Source organism: Drosophila busckii, chromosome 2R, assembly GCF_011750605.1.
Source record: "Drosophila busckii strain San Diego stock center, stock number 13000-0081.31 chromosome 2R, ASM1175060v1, whole genome shotgun sequence".
Classification (NCBI taxonomy): Eukaryota; Metazoa; Arthropoda; class Insecta; order Diptera; family Drosophilidae; genus Drosophila; species Drosophila busckii.
This window is the reverse complement of record NC_046605.1, coordinates 22761459-22782421: the sequence shown is the minus strand read 5'-3', so window position 1 is coordinate 22782421 and position 20963 is coordinate 22761459. Positions and strand designations below refer to the sequence as shown.

At 38.2% G+C, this 20963-nt stretch overlaps 1 protein-coding gene across 2 annotated transcripts; it reads right to left on the bottom strand.

Moving 5' to 3' along the window:
- Positions 1-3184: 3184 nt before the first annotated feature.
- LOC108603723 (extracellular sulfatase SULF-1 homolog) lies at positions 3185-18974 on the bottom strand. Of its 2 annotated transcripts, XM_017992762.2 has the most exons (9): positions 10166-10194; positions 9208-10093; positions 8813-9139; positions 8081-8753; positions 5409-6367; positions 3953-4263; positions 3665-3895; positions 3507-3609; positions 3185-3452 (listed from the first exon to the last, which is right to left on the bottom strand). In XM_017992762.2, the coding sequence occupies exons 2-9, from the start codon at positions 10029-10031 to the stop codon at positions 3347-3349; spliced, it is 3534 nt and encodes a 1177-aa protein (XP_017848251.1). In that variant the 5' UTR covers positions 10032-10093; positions 10166-10194; the 3' UTR covers positions 3185-3346. The 2 variants fall into 2 exon arrangements, with proteins under 2 accessions (XP_017848251.1, XP_017848253.1); XM_017992764.1 differs by lacking the exons at positions 3185-3452; positions 3507-3609; positions 10166-10194 and adding an exon at positions 18788-18974 and having other exon boundaries at positions 3772-3878.
- Between the last annotated feature and the right edge of the window lie 1989 nt (positions 18975-20963).

The following is a 20963-nucleotide window of genomic DNA, read 5'->3' as shown; positions in this document are numbered from 1 at the left end:
ATGGCGCGTCAACAAGCGCACCCCACTGTCTATATTGAAAATAATAATTTCTAAAATATTTATCCGATTGTTTTCAAATTGTAAGCATCGGTCAAGAACACGATAAAGATTTCTTGTGATTATTTTCAGACATTTCCGTTCAATTGTTTTAAATTATATGGGAGCGCACGTATACTCTAGCTTTTAGCTGCTTTTATTAATTTTTAATTGTTATGTGAAGAGACCAGCCATACACCTGTGCAGTTGTTGCTAGGAGCGAAGCCAATATGCGTTGTTGTTGCGGAACAGCCAGCCAGCAATATTTACCGTTGTTGCTCGGCGCGAATCCCAACAAAATGCATTGTTGTTGCACATCCAGCAACATACATTGTTGTTGCGGAACAGACAGCCATCAATATTTACAGTTATCGCTAGGTGCGAATCCCAGCAATATGCATTGTTGTTGTAGCCAGCCAGCAACATACATTTTTGTTGCAGAACGCCGAGCAATATACATTGTTGCTGCGGAACAACCAAACAGCAACATTTACAGTTGCTGCTTGGCGAGAGGCCCAGCAATAACATGATGTATCACGAACGCAGAGGCGGTAGTCAGTGGAATCAAGGGCCTGGCGAACCACGGGTTGATAGTCGAAGCGCGGGACTGTAAACTACAGATTACATCTCGGAGTCAAGGCAACAATCAAGGCGGAGTCAAGGCAAGGATCAAGGCCATAGTCTAGCAGGAACAGGCTCGATCGAAGCAAAGGGCTGTCCGCGACAATAGTAGAGTCAAGAATAAAGGCAGAGTCAAGGAAAGTAACGAGTGAGAGACAAGCTAATAATTAAAACATCCCAGCGTGTAAACCTTATATGCAATCTGGTGTAATCCTAGCAAAGCTAGAGCGTATAACAAGCGTATACAAGCGTATAATCATTATGGTATTAAATCTGGTGTAATCCTGGGAATTCAATATTTAAATCAAAGACCTACTACTACTTATTCATTATCCTAGTTGGCCAGTTATGCTGCGCAATGCTTTGGAGAACTGATCTTAAGCAATTGCGGTAAGAGAATAAATCGATCTGTACATAGCAAAATACAAACAAGACCCGTGAAGGCAATAGTAATGAATTAAATATCTACAAACCCATCAACAAATTTCCTGCACTGAGCCAAAAAGGAATGTTTCAGTTTTATAACAAATAAACCTGTTTCTATATTTTTTAATTAAAATTTTAGTGTAGAAACAAAAATAATTAAATTTGTAATGATTACAATGTCTAGTCATATGTGAAAATGCTATACTTATGTGTACGCATGTAAAGGGTATTTAAAATTAGTATTGTATACTCTTTGGTATTAACTAACATTTAAAAGTATAAAACGGATTAAAAAATCTATTTTTTTTCAGGGTCAACGTACCATACAAATACATACATATAGTATGTTATAAAATATATGTTACACACAAAACATAAGTCCCTATTCTCCGTTTCCTTTTCCTAGTACCACTGAATAATTATACTTCAGTGAACGCTTCCCAATTATAAGACTTAGCTCTTTCCGTTCGGCTGAGAACCTTGGACAATGAAATGACGTCTTCAATTATCCTCGCACAGTGTGTGCAAAACAGATCTGTCTCGTGCTTAAACCTAAATAGTTAGGACTTGAAACATCCATGTCTCGTACATAAATGTGTCAAGTAAAAGTCCGTTTGTACAGGTTTATGTCCAGGACTACCAATTGCATGACGCTTGAAATAAGCCACTATTACTCTGGCTACTGCGTTTGTCGCTACCGCAGCCTTGGCTCCCTCATCATCTAGGTGAGGGTTTTAATAGCGTGTGGTCCAGCATTACCCCTAGATAATAGCGGCGTTGGACTGGACTTGACAGTTGCCAACTCGTTCGTAAGCCGTCTTAAATCACCAATCTGTCTGAGAAATGTGCCAGGATACACGGTGACTACTTGTCAAGATGCCATCGGGGCCTAGTGCTATCTTGCTTTGGACTTTCGCTATGGTTCCTAGGCCTTCTGGTGTATCTGTATCTGTGTGCTTCAGTTTCTCGGCTAATAAAATGCGCGATATTCTTTCTGGAGCTCAACAAAGTAAGTTCTGGCTGGCGATCATTGTTACCGGCGTGACCAACATGACTGCATTTCATGCACAATTATTGTACTGCCATCCATTGAAGGCCCGTCGATGATTGTCGGTGAGTGATCCATCCAATATATCAGCCAGCTGTTTGCTTGGCGGCGCACAAGAAAGGTCTGTTGTGCAGTCACAACGAAGCAAATGTTCGCAAAGATAAATGTTCACAAACCCAAAATGCGATCGGCTGGCATAAGCATAAGCGAGAAACCATATCGCTTGCTGTCTCGCTCTGTCTGCATTGGCCGACAGGGCCTCTTTCTTTCTTCTCCTTTTCTTTATAATTATTACAATACACTGATCAAGATGTCTGCAATGGCGGCGCTCCTCTTTCCTAAGCCACGCCGAGATCAATATCCCCATGATCGTTACTTTACTTTCTACGCTACTTAATCTTCAAACTACGTAAGGGCTTGCTCGCTTGCCTCTTCTCAACACTGGACTTGGTTCATCACAAGAAATTAAAATGGTGTGAGAACTAGATGTCATCTCTCTAAATTGAGATAATTTTGATCTTTAACAGCGAATGGCGAAGCTTAGTAAATTTTTTTTGAAGTAATTATTGAAGTAATTAATTTTGAAGTAATTATGATTCAGGGTACATTTGAGGCATTGTGTAAAGATGGAAGGAGATGGGCAAAACAAAAAGAGTTTTTGGCCTATTTGAAATATTAGCTATCGATTATTTTACTACATTTTCGCAAAGATTAAAAATTAGATTAAATTTCCTAGCAAACTCGATGTGCCTAACTACATACCATATTTGATGTATTTATCTTTAATGCTAGAATACGCAATTTCTGATTACACGCAGCACAAATTTATTCAATTGTTTATTAGAATTTTTACTCCTCAACTAATAATACAAATCAAGGCTTTTGAAAAAATATGTATATCGATGTAATTATCAAGCCATTTTGCTAAATAACTTATTTTTATCTGTGTAAATACTTAATTATTGTGTTCTTTAATCCATAATCATAATCCTATATATGAATGTGTTTATACACATTTATACATTTAACTCTAAAAAAGTCATTTAAAAATACATATATGTATAAAACCTAAACACAGTCTTATTTAGATAGAAGCTTTATGAAAAATAAACATGAAATAAATTCATATGCATAAGACATAATATGCATTGTAAGACCAAGGATGTGCCCACATAATAGCTAAAAGTAGTTTTCCAGATCACAATAAGTATTGAGCTAATTTAAGCCTATGACTGCGGCAGCTGGAGACGTGTTTTGCATCATGTACCTCTGCTGCTTCAATGGGCGCCGATTCAGATGTTTGTGTTGCATATTTCCCCATCTATTAATTTATTTATTTTAAGCAGCGAACTATCAATATCCATTCTAATATTACCTGAGGTATTTGGATATCTTACGACGCCCAACAGTAGGCATCATATCCAGATGTGACTGTCTGCTTACAAAGCCAATGTTATCAACACTACCAGAAAGCGGAACTGAAAAGAGTATACATTAATAAACAGCGGAAGTGTAACAATATAAGTTGCTTACTATGCTTGCGTTTGCTTTTGTTGTTTTTATTACTGTTGTTGTTGCGATGCAAATAATCACTAGTGATAGTCTGTAAGGCTGAAGCAAGACCCTTTTGCCCAACGGTCGGCGGTCTAAGACGCAGATTGCAATTTCGTCCACGGCAGCTTTTCAGATGCTTAAGTGCATCGTGCATGAAGGAGCGTTCAGCCGGCAGTAAGCTAGAAGCACGATTCTGGATTTCAAAGTGATCTGAAAATTACATAAAACTAAAATCTTACAATTGAGAATTAGACAGAAATGCTTTACCGATTTTTAAATTGTAGAAGGTTACCAGCCCCGTGGTAAACTCGCAGTAGAGAAAATTGTGCGTGATATTTATAGTTCTCAGGCATGAGTAGGTGTTGTTGTTTGCATTCATGCAAAAGCAAAATGGACTGTCGTTCCAGAATGGCGCTGTTCGCCAATGCTGGTTGTCATGCGAGAAGCAGTTCATCTTTTCTGACAGGCACTCTTTCTCCAAGCGAGCCTTTTTAATACGTTTTCGCTCTTTTTTTCGCTGCCGTTCCTCCTTTAGCTTGCGCCGCGCCATTCGCACCATTTCCTTTGAGTCTGCGTAGCTGTAAAATTATGCATAAGCGTAGACTATATAAATACTGACCAATATACAAATGCTATACTATTTGTTATGAACCGATATGAGCAGAAAACATAGTTTACAAACAAATTCACAGACGTCAGCGTCATTTTTAACAAATAGAATTGGCCAGCGACACTATTTACCATTAGTTTTAAAATGTAGGAAGAAAATGCACATACAAAAAATTGCATAGTATAGCATGGGACTGCGATCCGGACTTTCTATCATTGAACTATTATTTATAATCGCTGCACAATTAACTTACATTGCTAAGATCTCCTTCGGTATGAACATATAAATAACAGAAAAGTGAAATTTAGGATTGATCTTAACAAAACTCATTAAAATTTCTCTCTATTCCGATACTTTATAAGAATTTCAGGAATTTAATTATTTGATGTCTCGCACATCACATCACATATTTAAGTGGTTACACCATAGTAACACGTGTTTTTGAAACCCTTTTTCGAGATTTTTTTTAGGTCAGAAGGAATAGAGGTTATTTAATCAAATTTGGGTATGGTCTTAAACATAAATAAGAAAAAGGCGCCGATATAGCCCCCGCACGGATACATATTTTGCAAGTTTGAACCTTAGACGGAAAAAAATACTTATTCTAGATACATATAGCTAACGAATGTCTTACGGATTTTCAAAACTATTGATTTTTGAAATTTTGGCGAAGATAAAATTTTTCTCAAAATCAGGGCACTTTTTCGTCAATTAAAAATTGACCAATTAATTTATCAAAAATTTCGTACGACATTCTCTGCGTATATGGAAACTTAACATATGGTCAAAATTTCAAGAGAAAAGATTATAAATTGTTCGACTTATGCTGCGTGCCTATTTTGAAAGCCGTGTTTCGAGTAAAACGCGTTAAAAGTTTGGAGGTTCCTCTGACGCTCCCTCACTAAAATCGTGAGTGTCAAAGAAAAACTTTTTTCGCCCAATTTTTTTTCACCGTATTTTGGGATAGTTAAACTATTTTTTAAGCAAATAAAAAAAGTTTTCATTTTAAAAAAATTCTACTGTGGTGCTACCCCTTAATGAAAACAAATATAGGGACCATGTAACTGAGGTAAACTGTTAATATTTCTGACACATACATGTGTATTCGCTTACCTTTCACCCACATCCGACTCACAGTAGCACTCGGCAGGTGATGAATACCGGGATGGCGTTATTTGTGTGGGTTCCCGTAAAGGAATGTTAGCAGCAATGTCACTACTTCGAAGGGTTTCTTTGTCGTGTTCTCTGCTGGTTGTTGACAAAAGCTCACGAGGTGTTTCTAACATCTTTCCAAAGTAGTCAATATTAAGTTCAGAATCTGAATCTTGAGCGGCAATGGGACGGGCACTGTTTTCTTCTGGTCGATGCACCTCACCACGTCTGCTACTTGTCACAGTCTTTACTTTGCTTTCACGCATCTGCTTCTTCATGTCCTTCAATGCGCTAATTTTCTCCTTAAGCAACCTGATGAGCATATCGATCTGATTGCGCAACTTGTGCCACGATTTTTCATCTTTGTAGACAACATCCGAACAGTTTACGAGGTCCCTCTTCTCCTCCACATAGCACCGAGTGCCGCCCCTAATAAATTTATTGGCATTCCTAGTGTCACTGGGTTTGAAATTGTCAATGCTTGTGCTTCGGTTGCTCAGCTCACGCTCCATAAATTTGCGTTCGAGCGTTTCCAATGTACTTTGGATCTGTTGGATGACCCTTGCAACAGATGCGTGTGAAACCGGCTTGGAAAGGGACGCGTTATGAAAGCTTCGTATATAGCGCTTATTACGATGTCCATGCTTGGTAATGAGCTCCAACATGTGATCCAAATCAAGCAGTTTTTCCATTTCATAAGAAATTTCCTCATGATAAGTTTCTCGGCCATGGCGGCGTTTTCCAGTATTCTGATACGGACGCTGCCCATGAGTGCGCTTGTTCAAGCGCTGGAAGCCCAGCTCACCCGTGGATGATGGTGCACGAATCTTGGTATATATCAAACCATCCGTTGTAAAGCAGGCGCAGTTGCGCTGAGAATGTTTGCGTGGCATTGTGACCAGCTGATGCTCAAGTTGAAGCTACGGATAATTAAAGTTTAGTACTTGATAATTATATACACCATATGTGCTGCTACACACTCATTACCAAATAGCTCAAAAAATAAAAAGTATGGGATACTTAGGTACTGTGCTTAGCTTGATGTGCTCAAAGAATGCTCGGACATTGAAGTAAATCGACCGCAGAAGGTATACAACTATCTAAATTTATTTTCAGAGCGTCCCTTATTAAAGGATTATTTGTTTAATTTGAAAGTGTGTATACACTTTGACATTTTTATAATAAATGGAGAATATTATTATGAAGTTGTGCAAATATGTACAACACGGAGAAAAAGGCGTGGCAGACCCCATATAGAATGTATATTCTGGATCGGCAAAACAAACTAAGTTGATATAGCCATGAATGAAAAATAAATCACACAAGCTTTCTCAAGTTATTGACCTCTATCAGTTATTTCTGAACGATCAGATATATTGCTTATGAATCATTCACATTTTAATTTTCAATATAGACAGCAAAGTGCGCCTGCTGACACTGGCCATACGAAAACGAGCTGTATAAGCTCTTTTGTTAGCTCTTTTGTGTGTATGTGTTTGTGAGTGCGTGCGTGTGCTTTCTGCGATGCACTAGTCAAAGTGTATATAAAAATTTGGTTGCTTCCAACTTTAATGCGTCCACTTGTTTTGTTTTTAGGTTAAGGCGCTTATATCAGTAGATGTTTACGCCGATTGTAATTATGGTGGTAGCCCCGGCTTAGCCGGTATAGATTACTGGCAACTGGGCATCGGAGCTTTATTTACTTAAATTAAAAATATATCCTGAGAGAAATTAAATAAGAGTGCAACGTACATGGTAGTAAAGCAGAATCTTGAAAGTTCCAGCCAGTGAAGTCAGAATCACCTTCAGATTCAGCGTGTCAAATTAATTTGTCAAAAAAACCGTGTCACATAATTATAGCTGTATGTCGGAGAATGTAGTATAAGAATATTTGAAAAGCGCGGGGACTGTGTGTCCGTTAATATGAGGTGTGTTATATAAGCCTGGTAGAGTGGGACTCCAATTCCGGAAACTGGAATCGAACGTAGCATTGTTAGTGATGGAAAAGAATAAATGGTCAGAAAACTACGCAGAGATTCGATTCACTCTATATAATACAAGAAACAAGTTAATTAAATATATCCACATACACCATGTTGGGAGAAACTACTGTGGTCTGTATTCAAACAATGTAGAGTTCTTGATTTCGACTCCAGAATTTCTGAATAAAGCTTTTTTGATCATAAAATATGTTCAATTTTTTTTTATATTAAAAAATTATTTTATATAATTGATTTTTTTAAAATAAAAACAGATTTAAAAAGAAATTTCATGTTGTTTTTAATGGTAAAAAAAAAACAGATTGAAGATATCTAGTCTCCTTTAAAAGTTATTATTTTATTCCGCTAACTATGAGTCACTAAAAAGCTCGCATCGACTTTATCGACATAATTTGTATCTAACATAAGTCACACGATAAATGCAAAAAAAAAAAAAGTTGATCGCTGTACAGCCGAACCCATCAGAGATAGAGAGCAATACTTGAGAATTTCTACTAAGATAACCGAAAAAACAAAGTTTTAAAAAATCGGAAAGTTATTAAAAATTGATCAAAAAGTGTAGAAATTATTACATTTTCCAAAAGTTAGCAAATAGTAGAAATTTCCAATTATTTGTTGTGATATCCCACTTACATGAAATTTACATTTGTGTTTACGCCACCGTCCCTCCTCATTGATGCATTTCCACTTTTGGCCAGGCAGACAGTTCGTAAGCAATGCTGGATCAGAACATTCAGAATTTAGGCGCATCATTTTTGTAATGTATGGCGCTAGAGGGAGGTTGAACTGTTCCAGATCTTGCTCTTGTTTATCTTTGCTGGCTTCGTATTCCACAGCAGTCCCGAGCGGCTCATTTTCTTCGAAGGTTGCCATGAAAGAGTCGGTATAAGATTCAGCTCCATCAACATCATCATCGTCTTCAGTGTTAGAGTCCAAACCGTCTACATACTGTCTATGCTTTGTTGGCGTTGTGGTGGTCTCTATAGAGTCCGACAGCATGACTTCCGTGTTGCTTGTGCTCATGCGCTCTCTGATCAACAGATCCTCGAGAAGTGTACTATTGGCAAGCTTCATATTGTGGCGATCCTCCAGGAGTCGAGCACGGGACTCGGATATTTGTTCCACCGTCTCTCGGCGACCAGAACTCTCAATTAGAAAGCTGTCGGGCCAGTTATCGCACATGAAGCGATTGCGATTAAGCAGAAGAGGCAATATGCTGCGCCCGTCCATATGTGAAGGCGTTGGCACACCACCGATATCCAGAAATGTAGGCGCCAGATCTACATTCAAGACAATCTCGTTCACTCTGCAAAGCAAATTAAGATAAGCTGAAATCACTCTATGAGGAGTATAGTATTCACTAACACTTGAGCAGCCTGGATGCCGGGGCCGCGCATTAAAAATGGTACCCGCACATCAAATTCAAAAGGAAAGCTCTTGCCTTTGATCAAGCCAAACTGCCCCAAGTGGTATCCATGGTCCGAGGTGTACACAATGTATGTGTTGTCGAGCTCCCCAAGTGCCTTTAGCTCGTGAAAAATGCGCTCCACGGCCACGTCGACACTCTGAAGTGTTTGAAGCCGCTTAGTCATCAACAAATTAGTGAAACGCTTGTGCACTGGTTGCATTCGATTTGTGGCACGAAGTATCCATTGCTTGTCTGGATTCGGCGCATGATCGTAGCTGGGCGTGCTGTAAAATTAATTAGAATTAATCAGTTTCGTCTTAAATAAAAATTGTTACAACTTCTCTGTACTCACTGATGAGTAGTCACATTAAAGAAGAGATGCCTGTATTGCGGCGCTGAGTCCTCGGGTCCATGCGGTGCTGGGAAGCTCATGGTGAGGAGCACTGGCTTTCGCTGGTTTTGCTGTTTCGAGGAGCGCAAAAATGCTATCGAGTCGTTGGCTATTAAATCCGGATAATAGTCCTTGGCAAAATCGAAGCCATGCTTTATCTTCTGCCCATTTAAATTAATGCTATAGTTGTAATACTTGGAGTTCATGATCAGTCCACCCCATTCACGCCATCCAGGCGGTATGTATGAGCCATTATACTTGTTCAGATATTTGCCAAAGTACCCGGTTCGATACCCAGCATTCGATAAGTAAGTGGCGTACGAGCGCGTTTCGTGTGTCGCCTGCCATTGAGGGCTAGAGCAGTTGTCGTTGTTAGTGAACACCATGTGATTGTGCACATACATGCCAGTAAGCAATGAAGAGCGCGCCGGGCAGCACATCGGTGTCGTCGTGTATGCATGTCGAAACTCTGCGCCCCCATCGCGCATCAACTTTAAGGTGCGCGGCATAAAGTTCAGCGATCCCAGCTCCACATCCTGGTCATCTGTTAGAATGAACACAATGTTCGGACGCCGCTCCCGGCCTGAACTAGAGTCCCGTGAAAATCGCCTGTTTTCCTTTGTAAGAATACGACGCTGTTGATGATTATTTTGCTGTATGTTGCTCTCCGCTGCTTCAAATAGGTGATTAACACAATAAATAATAACCACCACACAGCAAGTAATCACTTGAGACCCCAAATGCATTTTCTTGTGTGGAGTGTGGGATTTGTAACAAGACTGCATCAACCGTCTAACTCTGTCGTTAGACACATGTAATACTCAGATACATTTATAACAATCACTGGCTGAAAGAATAAAATTAATACTAATACATATTTGGACACTCCAATGCATTGGACAAGAATAGATTAACATACATATGTAAGATTGTGTATTCCTATTGGTACGAGCACTTTTCAAAGATTGTTTTCAGTGTAGCGAAGTATAGATAAGTATTTGTAACGATGTAAATATTTTGTTAAATACTCTGGCATGTTGAGAAAGTAATATTGTAGTAAAAAATTATAATAAATATTCGCGGTTACTTTTATTGCTGTGTATTGTCAACAGTAACTTTTTCTTGGACCGAAATAATTATTGGTACAAAATCATAAAACTATGCCAATTGACAAAATACTTCTGTTTTGTATATGCAAATGTGAGTATTTTATGGTTAATAGGTACATAAATGCATATGCAATTATTTAACACTAATTACTTGTCAAAATTATGACTAATAAAACGCTTTAAATAGTCATTATGAGAAAAGGTGTCGAATTGTCGCTTTCTATGCAAAAAGTTATATTGAATTTGCGGAATTGAGGCAAAACCATTCAGGAAATTACTGAAATTACGGTTTTGCTAAAAACTACAGTTTAAAAACTCTTTAAAAATCCTAAGGCATACAAAAAAACTGTAAATAGAGGCGCTCGTCTACGTTGTCTGAGTGTTAAATACGTCAGAATAAGCATTTAGCTGTTAATACACAGACTAGTTCGCGAGATTTTAAAGCTAAACTATCTCTAAACACAGTCACCGTCGTATTCAACAAATTTTGACGGCCGATGATAACATTAAATATACAAAAATGGAGCACAAAGCTATGCTTCTGCCCAGGCACAAACAAGCTCGTATGACATTTGCCGAAAAATATAAGTTTTGGACCACCGAATAGGAAAATATTGTGCTTAGTGACGAAAAAAACTTTAATTTAGATTGTCCTGATGGCAAAATTATGTATTAATAAGATTTACGTCATGAGCGCAAGTCCTGCTTTGCTCAGAATTTTAGAGGTGGGTCACTTATGATATGGGCTGCCTTTGGGCACCTTGGAAGGTGTCCTATATGCTTCGTGTCATCTCAAATGAACTCTGACATTTATATAAGTCCTATGGACGAATACTTTGGGAAGATAAGAGGATATATTAGCAGGATTTATGGATCAACATTAGTCACGAATCCAAGTGCCACCTCCTACGTAAGCAATGCCAGCTGAAGATGGGGTTAGGGAGCCTCAAGACGATCATCCCCAAGAAGACGGACGAAAAGGGGATTAGGCCAACTGAGGAAGCTCAAAGTAGTGCAGATTAATCTAGGGTTCCTTCAGTTGACCTACTGCGGTTTATGGACAAGCAGATGGTAGACTTGGCTCTAATCCAGGAGCCCTGGATCGTGGGTGAAAGAGATTGTGGATTGGGATCCCGCGCATATCATCTCCTTGTCCCGCCAGCAGCGGGTAAGTCTAGAACCTGTATCGTGGTAAGCGCAGGACTCAATGTTCTTTTCTCTTCTCGTTTCAGTAACGGAGACCTAACGGTAGCACTATGCGAACGAATGAACATGTACCTGGCGTCGGCATACCTAGCATTTGAAGAAAAGATTCCACCATCAGAAAACATTAAAGCCTTTGTTCAGCATGCGCAGAGTGAAGGCATCAATGTTGTCCTACGAACATCAACGCAAGAGGGGAACTGTTGCTTGAATTTGCACTGCTCACATATCTTAATGTGTGTTACAGGGGTAAGCACCCTACTTTCCGTAATAAGAACCGAGCAGAGGTGATTGATATAATCTTAGCATCGAACAGCAACTCTCTAACTGTTCAAAAAAATTGTCATGTATCCACTGAATGCTCCTTTTCGGACCATTATAAGATAGTATTTGAAATAGACTCCCGAGCTCAAGTTGCGCTTTGGGAACCCAAAAAGAACTGACTGCATCAGATTCTCGCAGTCTGTCAGGGATACCCTACCAGAACGCCCTGCGGGACGGTAAGACAATCCCTGCACCCTCGGAAAAGCGAGCCAAGTCATCACAGACACTCTAAGTAAGGCCTTTGTCAAATCCTGATCTCTTAGCCAAGCACCAAGGTCGAACCGCAACAAGTGGTGGACACCGGAGCTCAGGCAAATCAGGAAGGGAATGAGAAGACTCTATAATAGAGCTAAAGACGGAAACTGTCCGGCGGATTGGGAAGCCTATCGCCTCAGTTTCAAGATTTTGAAAACGAAATGCAGAAAGGCCAAAAGAGACTCATGGCTACCTTCTGCGAGAATCTAATCAGCGGAAGCGTCCAAACTTCGACGGTTGCTAGCGAAAGATCCGGCCAAACCAGGTTTACTCTGTGATCTGTATGGCAACTTCGCAAGGGACAGTCAGGAGTCTCTGCAGCTATTGCTAAATACTCACTTCCCAGGCTGCCTACAGGCTGGTACAAAGATTGCAACCGACATCCTCACCACCAGCAGGCAACCTATGAATGAATTGAATACGGATAGTCATTGTCTAATAGATGAAATAATATCCGAAGAGAAGATAATCTGGGCTATCAAGTCGTTGAAGCCCTACAAATCTGCAGGACCGGATGACATAAGACCTACCATGCTACAAGCGGTAAGCTTGTTCCTTGTTCCATGGCTCTTAGAACTCTTCAGGGGATGCCTGGCAACAGGGAACATACCGGAAAAATGGAGAGAAGTGAGAGTGGCATTGATTCCCAAGGCAGGAAAGATAAACCACTACTCACCGAAGGACTACAGGCCAATCAGTCTTTCATCTTTTTTACTGATAACACTGGAACGACTACATAAAAAAATTGCTGACACCTCGAACTTTCAGTGCAGATCAACACGCCTACCTTAAAGGTAGATCAGCTGAAACCTCACTACATAAAGAGGTAGGAATAATCGAAGACACTCTGCAGAGAAAGGAGTTTGAAAGAGGAGCCTTTCTAGACAGAAGGCGCTTTCAACAATGTCAGGATCGAGTCAATAACGACAGCATTAGTCAACATTGGCTCACACCCGATGATCAATCAATGGCTAAGCAACATGCTTAGCTTCAGAATGATCAATGCCCAACTCTGCACCTCGTCTATAAGGAAAAAGACCACCAGGGGCACCCCACAAGGAGGAGTCATATCCTCCTTGATGTGAAATCTTGTCCTAAATGACCTTCTAATCAGACAGGAAAGATTAATTGTTAATATTTCATACCAGAAATCTCAATAGATGGCGCCACTACAAAAATATCAGCTGTCAAACACAGATTTTGCAATAGCAAACCAGGTGAGTTTGAACTTGCTAAGTTTTGTGCGCGATACATATAAAATTTTTGAAATGCATTCGATGAAGTGAGGTTTTATTATGTATTTGTGAACTTCGAATGATAAAATGGCGAGTCCATCAATGAAATATACTCGGTTTTTATATTATTTAATTCTCTTTTAAATGGTTATAGTTAGAAAAGCCACATTTAATATATTTAAGTTTTTAGGACATAACCTAGATCCAATGTTAAGTATTTTAAAGGCGTTCCACGCCCACTGTCTCCAAAAAAATATCCCTAAAAAATTATTTTAGCATGTGTTATATTATTTTGTAATATTGTTTTAAAAATTTAAAAAAAATTGGTCTTTTAACCTAAAGGGGCGGTGACACGCCCATAATTTAAAAAAAATATAATAACCTACGGTCACATAAGCCTAATGCTAAAAAAAAAAAAAAACCGAATCTTGCTCCGCTATTGTGTTATTAATTTTGGCCTTAAAAATTAATAATTTTCCAAAGACTGGCTGGCCTGAGCGTAACAGGATGCATACAGTCTACTCCTCAAGCAGCCCTTGACACTATATTAGACCTGAACCCGATAGGAATTTTGATCAGGTACACAGCGCCGAGATGTGCGGTTAGGCTACGAGCCGAAATACTCTTAAAGCTGCAAAGTACCGGCCACAGCACAGGCCTGCTCAAGGTAGGACAAACGGCTGCGGAGGAAAGTGACTATCGGTGTCCAGAATTTAAATGGAACGACAGTTTCCGAACTATATTTCCAACAAGAACAGAGTGGCAAAAAAAGACCTCACGAGGACTGATGAGCTGTCAATATATACGGACGGATAGACGACGGAGGAAGGCACAGGATCCGGAGTCCACGCCCCTGACCTAGATGCGCGTCTTTATACGCTGTGCGGCAAGCGATTAGACTAACAGGCAACATGACATACACGTCGAAGAGCTTGGCGGTCTATGTCGACAGCCAAGCAGCGATAAAAGCTCTAGCCTCGAATACCATAAAGAGCGAACTAATCCGAAGCACAGTCAGCGCGCTGAACAACTGCCGACAGCAACATGTTAGACTCATCTGGGTTCCGGGACACATGGGTGTACCAGGAAATGAGATGGCTGATAGGTTTGCTAGGTCCGGATCAACGCTGCCGACAAACGCAGCGGTGACAGATATTAACAAGTGGACAAATTAAAGTTGGGCGCAAACACACGCATGCACTTAAAAACACAAACACACAAAACAGCTAACGCGTTACAGCTCGTTTTCGCTGTAGCGTCAGCAGCGCCGTTTGTATGACAGCCAGCAAGCGCACCCAGCTGTCTATATTAAAAATTAGAATGTGAATAACTCCTAAGTAATTAACCCGAACTTTCTAAACTTTACGGCATCGGTCAAACCATAACCAAGCGTTTTTGTGATTTATTTCAGATGTTTAAATATTTTTTTATTGCTTAATATTGTGTTTTTTTTGATTTGCTGGGGAGGGGGGAGGAAATTAAAAAAAATAAAATAAAAGCGTTCAGGTTTGGATATAGGAGTACCTATATACCAAATTTGGACTCCGATTCCTCGGAGAAGCCTTCTGTGAGGGGCTACGCAACCTAGCAGATAAGTTTGAAAAATCTGGCAAGGTTTCTGGACGCCACAGGATGGTTCCAAGGGCACACCAGCCCACAGGAAGCAACCACGGGACCCGTAGAGCTGATATAGGCAGCTAACCCATACATCCCATGAACCACCACATACCCCCACCTATTCCGACAGACTAAACAGGCATCTGAGTGTTCCCGTTTTTGGGAAACCAGTACAACCTAACCTAACCTATCAGCAGGATAATGCAGCTATCCATGTTTCACAAAAAGTCAAAGCAGTTCTTTGAAGAACGCAAAATTAAGCTTTTGGGGTGGCCGGCATGTAGTTCCGATTTGAACCCAATTGAAAATGTTTGGGGACTACTCTCAAGCACAGTCTACAACAATGGTCGCCAATTCGAAAATTTAGCTGGGCTCAAAAAGGCTTTTATTAAAGAATGGGCTAAAATTGAAAATAACACCCTAGAAAAGTTAGTTCGATCAATGACCTAACCGCTTGGCCGAAGTTCTTACGAAACATGGAGGCAATACGCATTATTATTGTTTTTTTTATTATTATTTTAACCTTTACAATATAAAAAAAAGAGTTTTTTTATTTCAATGTACCAATAATTAGTTCCTTTGGGGCAACTTTATGTTTTGTTTTTTTTTTTCATAGAAGGCATTTTTTTTTTAAACTAGTTTAACTAACTTTAATCAAATGTGGCTTAAGTTTAATAATAAATTAAAAAAAAAAAATTATCCTATAATATCCTATCCTACAATTTACATATCCTATATGTAAATTGGATTTTATTTGATAAAGCATTCTTGTACCAATAATTATTTTGCTGAGGTATAATTAGCAGTGTCCAAATATGTATTAGCCTTAGTTTTTGAGTTATATAAGTATTTATTAAGAGGAAACGGTAAATAATAAAATAAAATTAAGACCTAAATCACATTAGACACTCAAATCGAGTTAAGTTTCATGTAAGCAAATAGTTCAAGTGAATTTGCATATGTGCAGGCCTATATACTGAAGTACAGAAAGTGCACTGGCATGTTTGTACACCCTTGCAGTTTTTTGGTGAGCACCATCGATAGTTTGAAACTTTTATCACACAAGGCATAGCATGCAAGGTTGTATCTAATTGACAATGTACCACAGCATCAGTAATTGACTTTTAACCGAAAAAAAGTTCTAATTGCTTTTTACTCATTTAATTCAGTCACAGGAAAGCCCTTACCGAAAATCGGTTTTCAGACCACCGCCGTTTTCAGTGGTCCTGAACCAAACCCTTATATCACTCAACGTTTCGAGAAAGTTCTTACCGAAAATTCCTTCTGACCTCACTGCCGAATCTGCGCCATTCGCCGTTAAGCTTTAAAACATAATTGGAGCAAGCCAATCGTAATATATGGACTACAGCCATTAGTAAATTTTCTATTCAGCACCTTCAAAGACGCTCTAAGTTATAAACGGAAAGAACAATCACCTTGGTCTAAGGAACTATAATCTTACAGAACAATATGAAAAAGAACTTTCAATAAAGCCAATTGCACCGTGAGTGACAAGAGATACAAACAAGCAGAAAGTGTAAAAAAGGCACAAAGGACATCTTCTGTAGTGTGGAAAAAACCACTCCTGCCGTTTTGCGCACCAGACATACTTTATCAATATTACTGGCTGGTAAGGTTCCCTGGGTAACTGCAATGAGTTGAACAGACTCGCAAACTCCAGACATAAGCATGAGAAGCGCAAACACGTCCATAGCCCTATTTACAGAGAAAGAGATTTTGTTAGCTCCACAAAAGGGCGTAAATTAATGCAAAACAAAGCTTCTACCCGCATGTTGCCAATCTCGTTAGAATAATCATAGCATCTGAATATCAGCTTCGTGTTAGTGCGGTATCCAACGTAACATCGAAGGCAACGAAATACCAGATGATGTGAGTAGATAAAGTCTTAAATACCCTCATCAGCGTAAGGAATAGCGTAGTCTTTTTTTTCACGTTTGTATTATTAACAACAAAGAACAGCGGCAACAATGTCTTTTGCATATGCATACAAACGTGCGAGCGCTTGTACTCATATACACACATACAGAGAAACGAGAGCACAGCGCGTAGAAACGCAGCCATGCTCAATCGTAACGCAGTCGATCTGCGACTGAAAATAGATTTATTGTTGTGCTTGCTTTCGAACGAACGCTTCGAACTCGAAACAGCCGAACGCACTCTGGGATTCTAGACATTCCGTTCGGCTGCTCTGGGGTTCCAGGCTCAGTCGTTTGGTTTAATAGCATTTTTTGCTGTTTGACGGCTACGTATAATTTCTGCGTAGTATGATAAACACAATTAGGGTGTTCGCAAGTGTTGTACGTGCAAAAGAGATTTTAGTTGCAACAACACTGCTAACGTGAACACCATATTTTGTAAGGTGGAGACGGAAAAGTGTTGCAACGTTGAACTTGACAGCTGTTCAACTACTTTGAGTTTGTTATTGTGAGATAAAGATGCCTCTTAATAGTGTGAAAGCGTCCATTTTGGAATGGCGAGCAGTTCATGATAGTAATTTAATAATTGAAAGCAAAAGGCAGCCCATTTATGATCTAATGTTTGCTTTGGAGAAACTCACAAACTTTAATTTACTTTATTAACTAAGCAAACCACCAGACAATAGAGGACTCACTCAACCCAATACTTCCACTCATTTTGAGTGCACAAAGACCTACTGGACTCAAGCTAGCAACAAACGAACACGTACGCTCACTCAGTATTTTTAGTAATTATAGACCACGGTACAACAAGCGATCATAGTCAAAACCCATGATCAATACCAATACGTGAGCAACACGTGCGCTAAAGCAGCAAATTAACGGACCATTTTGGGACCTTCACCGTGACATTCGACGCCTTTGTCAAGTTGGCAATATCAACAACAAAGCGACGTGACAGCGTCACCGCCGCGGGCCCTACTTTACATTTGTATAATAGAGTTTTTCCTGAATGACGGATGTTAGTGGTAATGTTAGTAACGGATGATCGCATCCAAGCCCATAGGAGCTAGAGGGCTGAAATTTCACTAAAATTATGTGAGGAGCAAATTTTTTATTTCTGCCGGAAAATCCAGAAAGACTGGAGTCTCTCTCAATAAAAATAGTATCTACGAACGGCAAGATATATAATTTGATTTAAGCTTACAGCAATACTCGCTTTAAAATATTTAATTTTTGTTTTATCTGCTTTAGTTATATTAAGACCCAGCCTATCGACTAAAAACATAGCATGTTTTATGGTTATGCATTTCATATGAGGGTGGACTAGTTGACCAAGGTCGATTTGGGGCACATTTTTTTGTGTCTCTTAATGGATTAAGAGGATAAGTCTAATGCACAAATCAACTATACCGTCTCAATTTCTAATGCGTTATATGCAATGTACTTGCATCCATTATATTGAAACTACACTTCTGTTTTCGATATTCTATTACAAATTGTAATTTACAATATAATAGTCAACATATGTTGCCAAATATTTACGTACAAATGAATTATGTATGAATATTTAGAGAAAAATCAAATATATATGCATATGTATAATATATTTGCACAAAACCCACCTTATTACAAATGCTTGTGTGGTAATTAAACTTAACTAAAATTACATATGTATGTATATAAAAAGAACAACAACAAACAAAATAAGCTGAGAAACTAACAACAAAATTAGTAGCTCATTTAATCAATAAAGCAGTCAATATAATTGGCACCAACTAACTCATATAAATGATTACAAAACAAATCGTTGTCTGAAATCGAACCACTTTGAGTAATATGCAGATCACTTTTCACATACTCATATGCGCATATACATACATACATAGTATGTATGCTTGTACACCCACACACACAATATTGTTGAAGCTGAGCATTTCAACGTTGCGCGTGTTTGCCGCTTATTAATGTTAACAAATCTTTCCAAAAACTTCAAATTGCTATCCGCACGACATTCGCACTATCCGACGACCAACGTTCAAATGCAGACAGTGAGAGCATAGCGTTGTCGATACCAACGCAATGACAATGCCCTCAAGTGTTAAGATCTACCTTTCAACACATTGTATATGAAATAGAAAAAAAATATATATATCCATATATAATATAAAAATATATATATAAATATATTTGCCTAAAATATAAGCATTTATGTATCTACACACAAACATTTGTACATATACATATATATACATACTATGAACATTGCTGAGTTCGGAACGTATTCATTGTATTTTCTGCATATACTTGTTATAGTATATGTATGTATGTAGTTATATACTAAGTTTCCAAGCTTCATTCGAAATTTAATGGGTTTGTTACATACATAAATATATTTTTATTTGTTTTAAGCCAACAACACGCCCCAATTAATAAATATTTATTAGTCTCATTGTCACATACACTCATTTGCAAATATCATCCAGTACAGTAGAGCTGGTTGTATCGATTCACCGATGTTTTTCTGAAAAACATTGATGAAAGTAGGCATCAATGATTTTACAGCTCTACAGTACAGCTAGGTTCTACTGTCAACTATGTATATCGTTTGTTTTGAAATTTGGCCGAACATAAATTATTTTTGGTCTTATCGATTGTTTCCAGCTTTTTTCCCATCCTTAGTTTTTTAACAGCTTCTTCTTAACAGCTTCTTCGACCTCTTAGAAAATAAATTTAATTAAGTCGTTTAAATAAAAAAAATATTTAATTTTCTAATTCAATAAGAATCAGGGAAAAACAAAAATAAAATAACTTAAGTTAAGATAAATAAAGGTTCATAAAATAAGAAACAAAAAAAATTTTCATAATATAAAAACGCAAAATTCAAAATCGATTAATCACTGGTTTTTGCTAGAAAAATTAAACTAAATTAAAAGAGATAAAAAAGACATTCATATGACTTAAAAAAAATTAAGGTTCTATAAGAAAAAAAAAACATTTTCGTATATGGAAACGAAAATAAAAAAAAAATTTCCACTAGCCACTTAAGCATGGATTAGGTACGTCGATTATCGATTGTTTCTAAACCGAGTCGATGCATCGACCAAAATGGAAAGAATCGATGTTGATAAAGATTTTTACAGGGGAACGATCGATCTGAAATAAAATTTTGGTTGACAAACCGGCAAAAATGTAACACCACCCAAATAATTTAACATTATAATTTTATAATAATTAGAAAATATATTATTATATCTATAAGGGGCTGTCCATATATTACGTAATCACGTTTTCGGCGATTTTTGACCCCCTCCCCCACCCCATGGTATTCAAAAGTAATTCAATGAACAACCTCCCCCCTCCCACAATTTTAATCTTTCAAACGGAGTTCCATTCGGTACTTATTGGCGGAGTAATCGGCGCGAAACTAAATTTTTCAACAAATATTTTTAACAAAAATATTTGTATAAAATGATTACGTAATCATTATCCAAGACCCCCTCCCCCCTCTTGTAATCAAACATAATCATTTCCTTGACCCCCTCCCCAACCCTAGGCGAATTACGTAATATATGGACAGCCCCTAATTAACAAATATAAAATAAAACATTGCAAAATGTGATTTTTTAAAGTTGAGTATATGTATGTTACCTTCTTGCATATAGCAACAGAATACGTACCTTTCGGAAGCTGAACTAAACAGATATACATATAATCTTAAGATGTTAAAAAATAACGTAGAAAAATATTGGTTGAGTTCTAAGGTGGGCTTCACAATTAAAACTCTAACCAAACACAGCACAGAACGTCCACAATTAAGTACTAAATACTATATTTATAATATTAAATCCTTCCAGCGCACAATAACTTTGATTTACTTGCTGTTTTAATTGTTTTTTGCGAGTTCTACTTGCAAGTTGCACACGATCCAATGCCAAATTATTATAATGCTGTCTCTTTCGATGCTATTCTTGAAGAGGACAGTTAGAACAAAACAAACAGAAAAATAGCTGGACCAATATAAAAAAGTGTTGATA

Excerpts from the sequence above, each read along its gene's own strand:
- LOC108603723 (XM_017992762.2), bottom strand. The coding sequence starts at position 10,031 with ATGCAGTCTTGTTACAAATCCCACACTCCACACAAGAAAATGCATTTG. Across the intron at positions 6,368-8,080 it reads AACACAAATGTAAATTTCAT|CTTCAACTTGAGCATCAGCT; the intron begins GTAAGTGGGATA and ends AATTATCCGTAG. Across the intron at positions 3,453-3,506 it reads AAGATATCCAAATACCTCAG|ATGGGGAAATATGCAACACA; the intron begins GTAATATTAGAA and ends ATAAATTAATAG.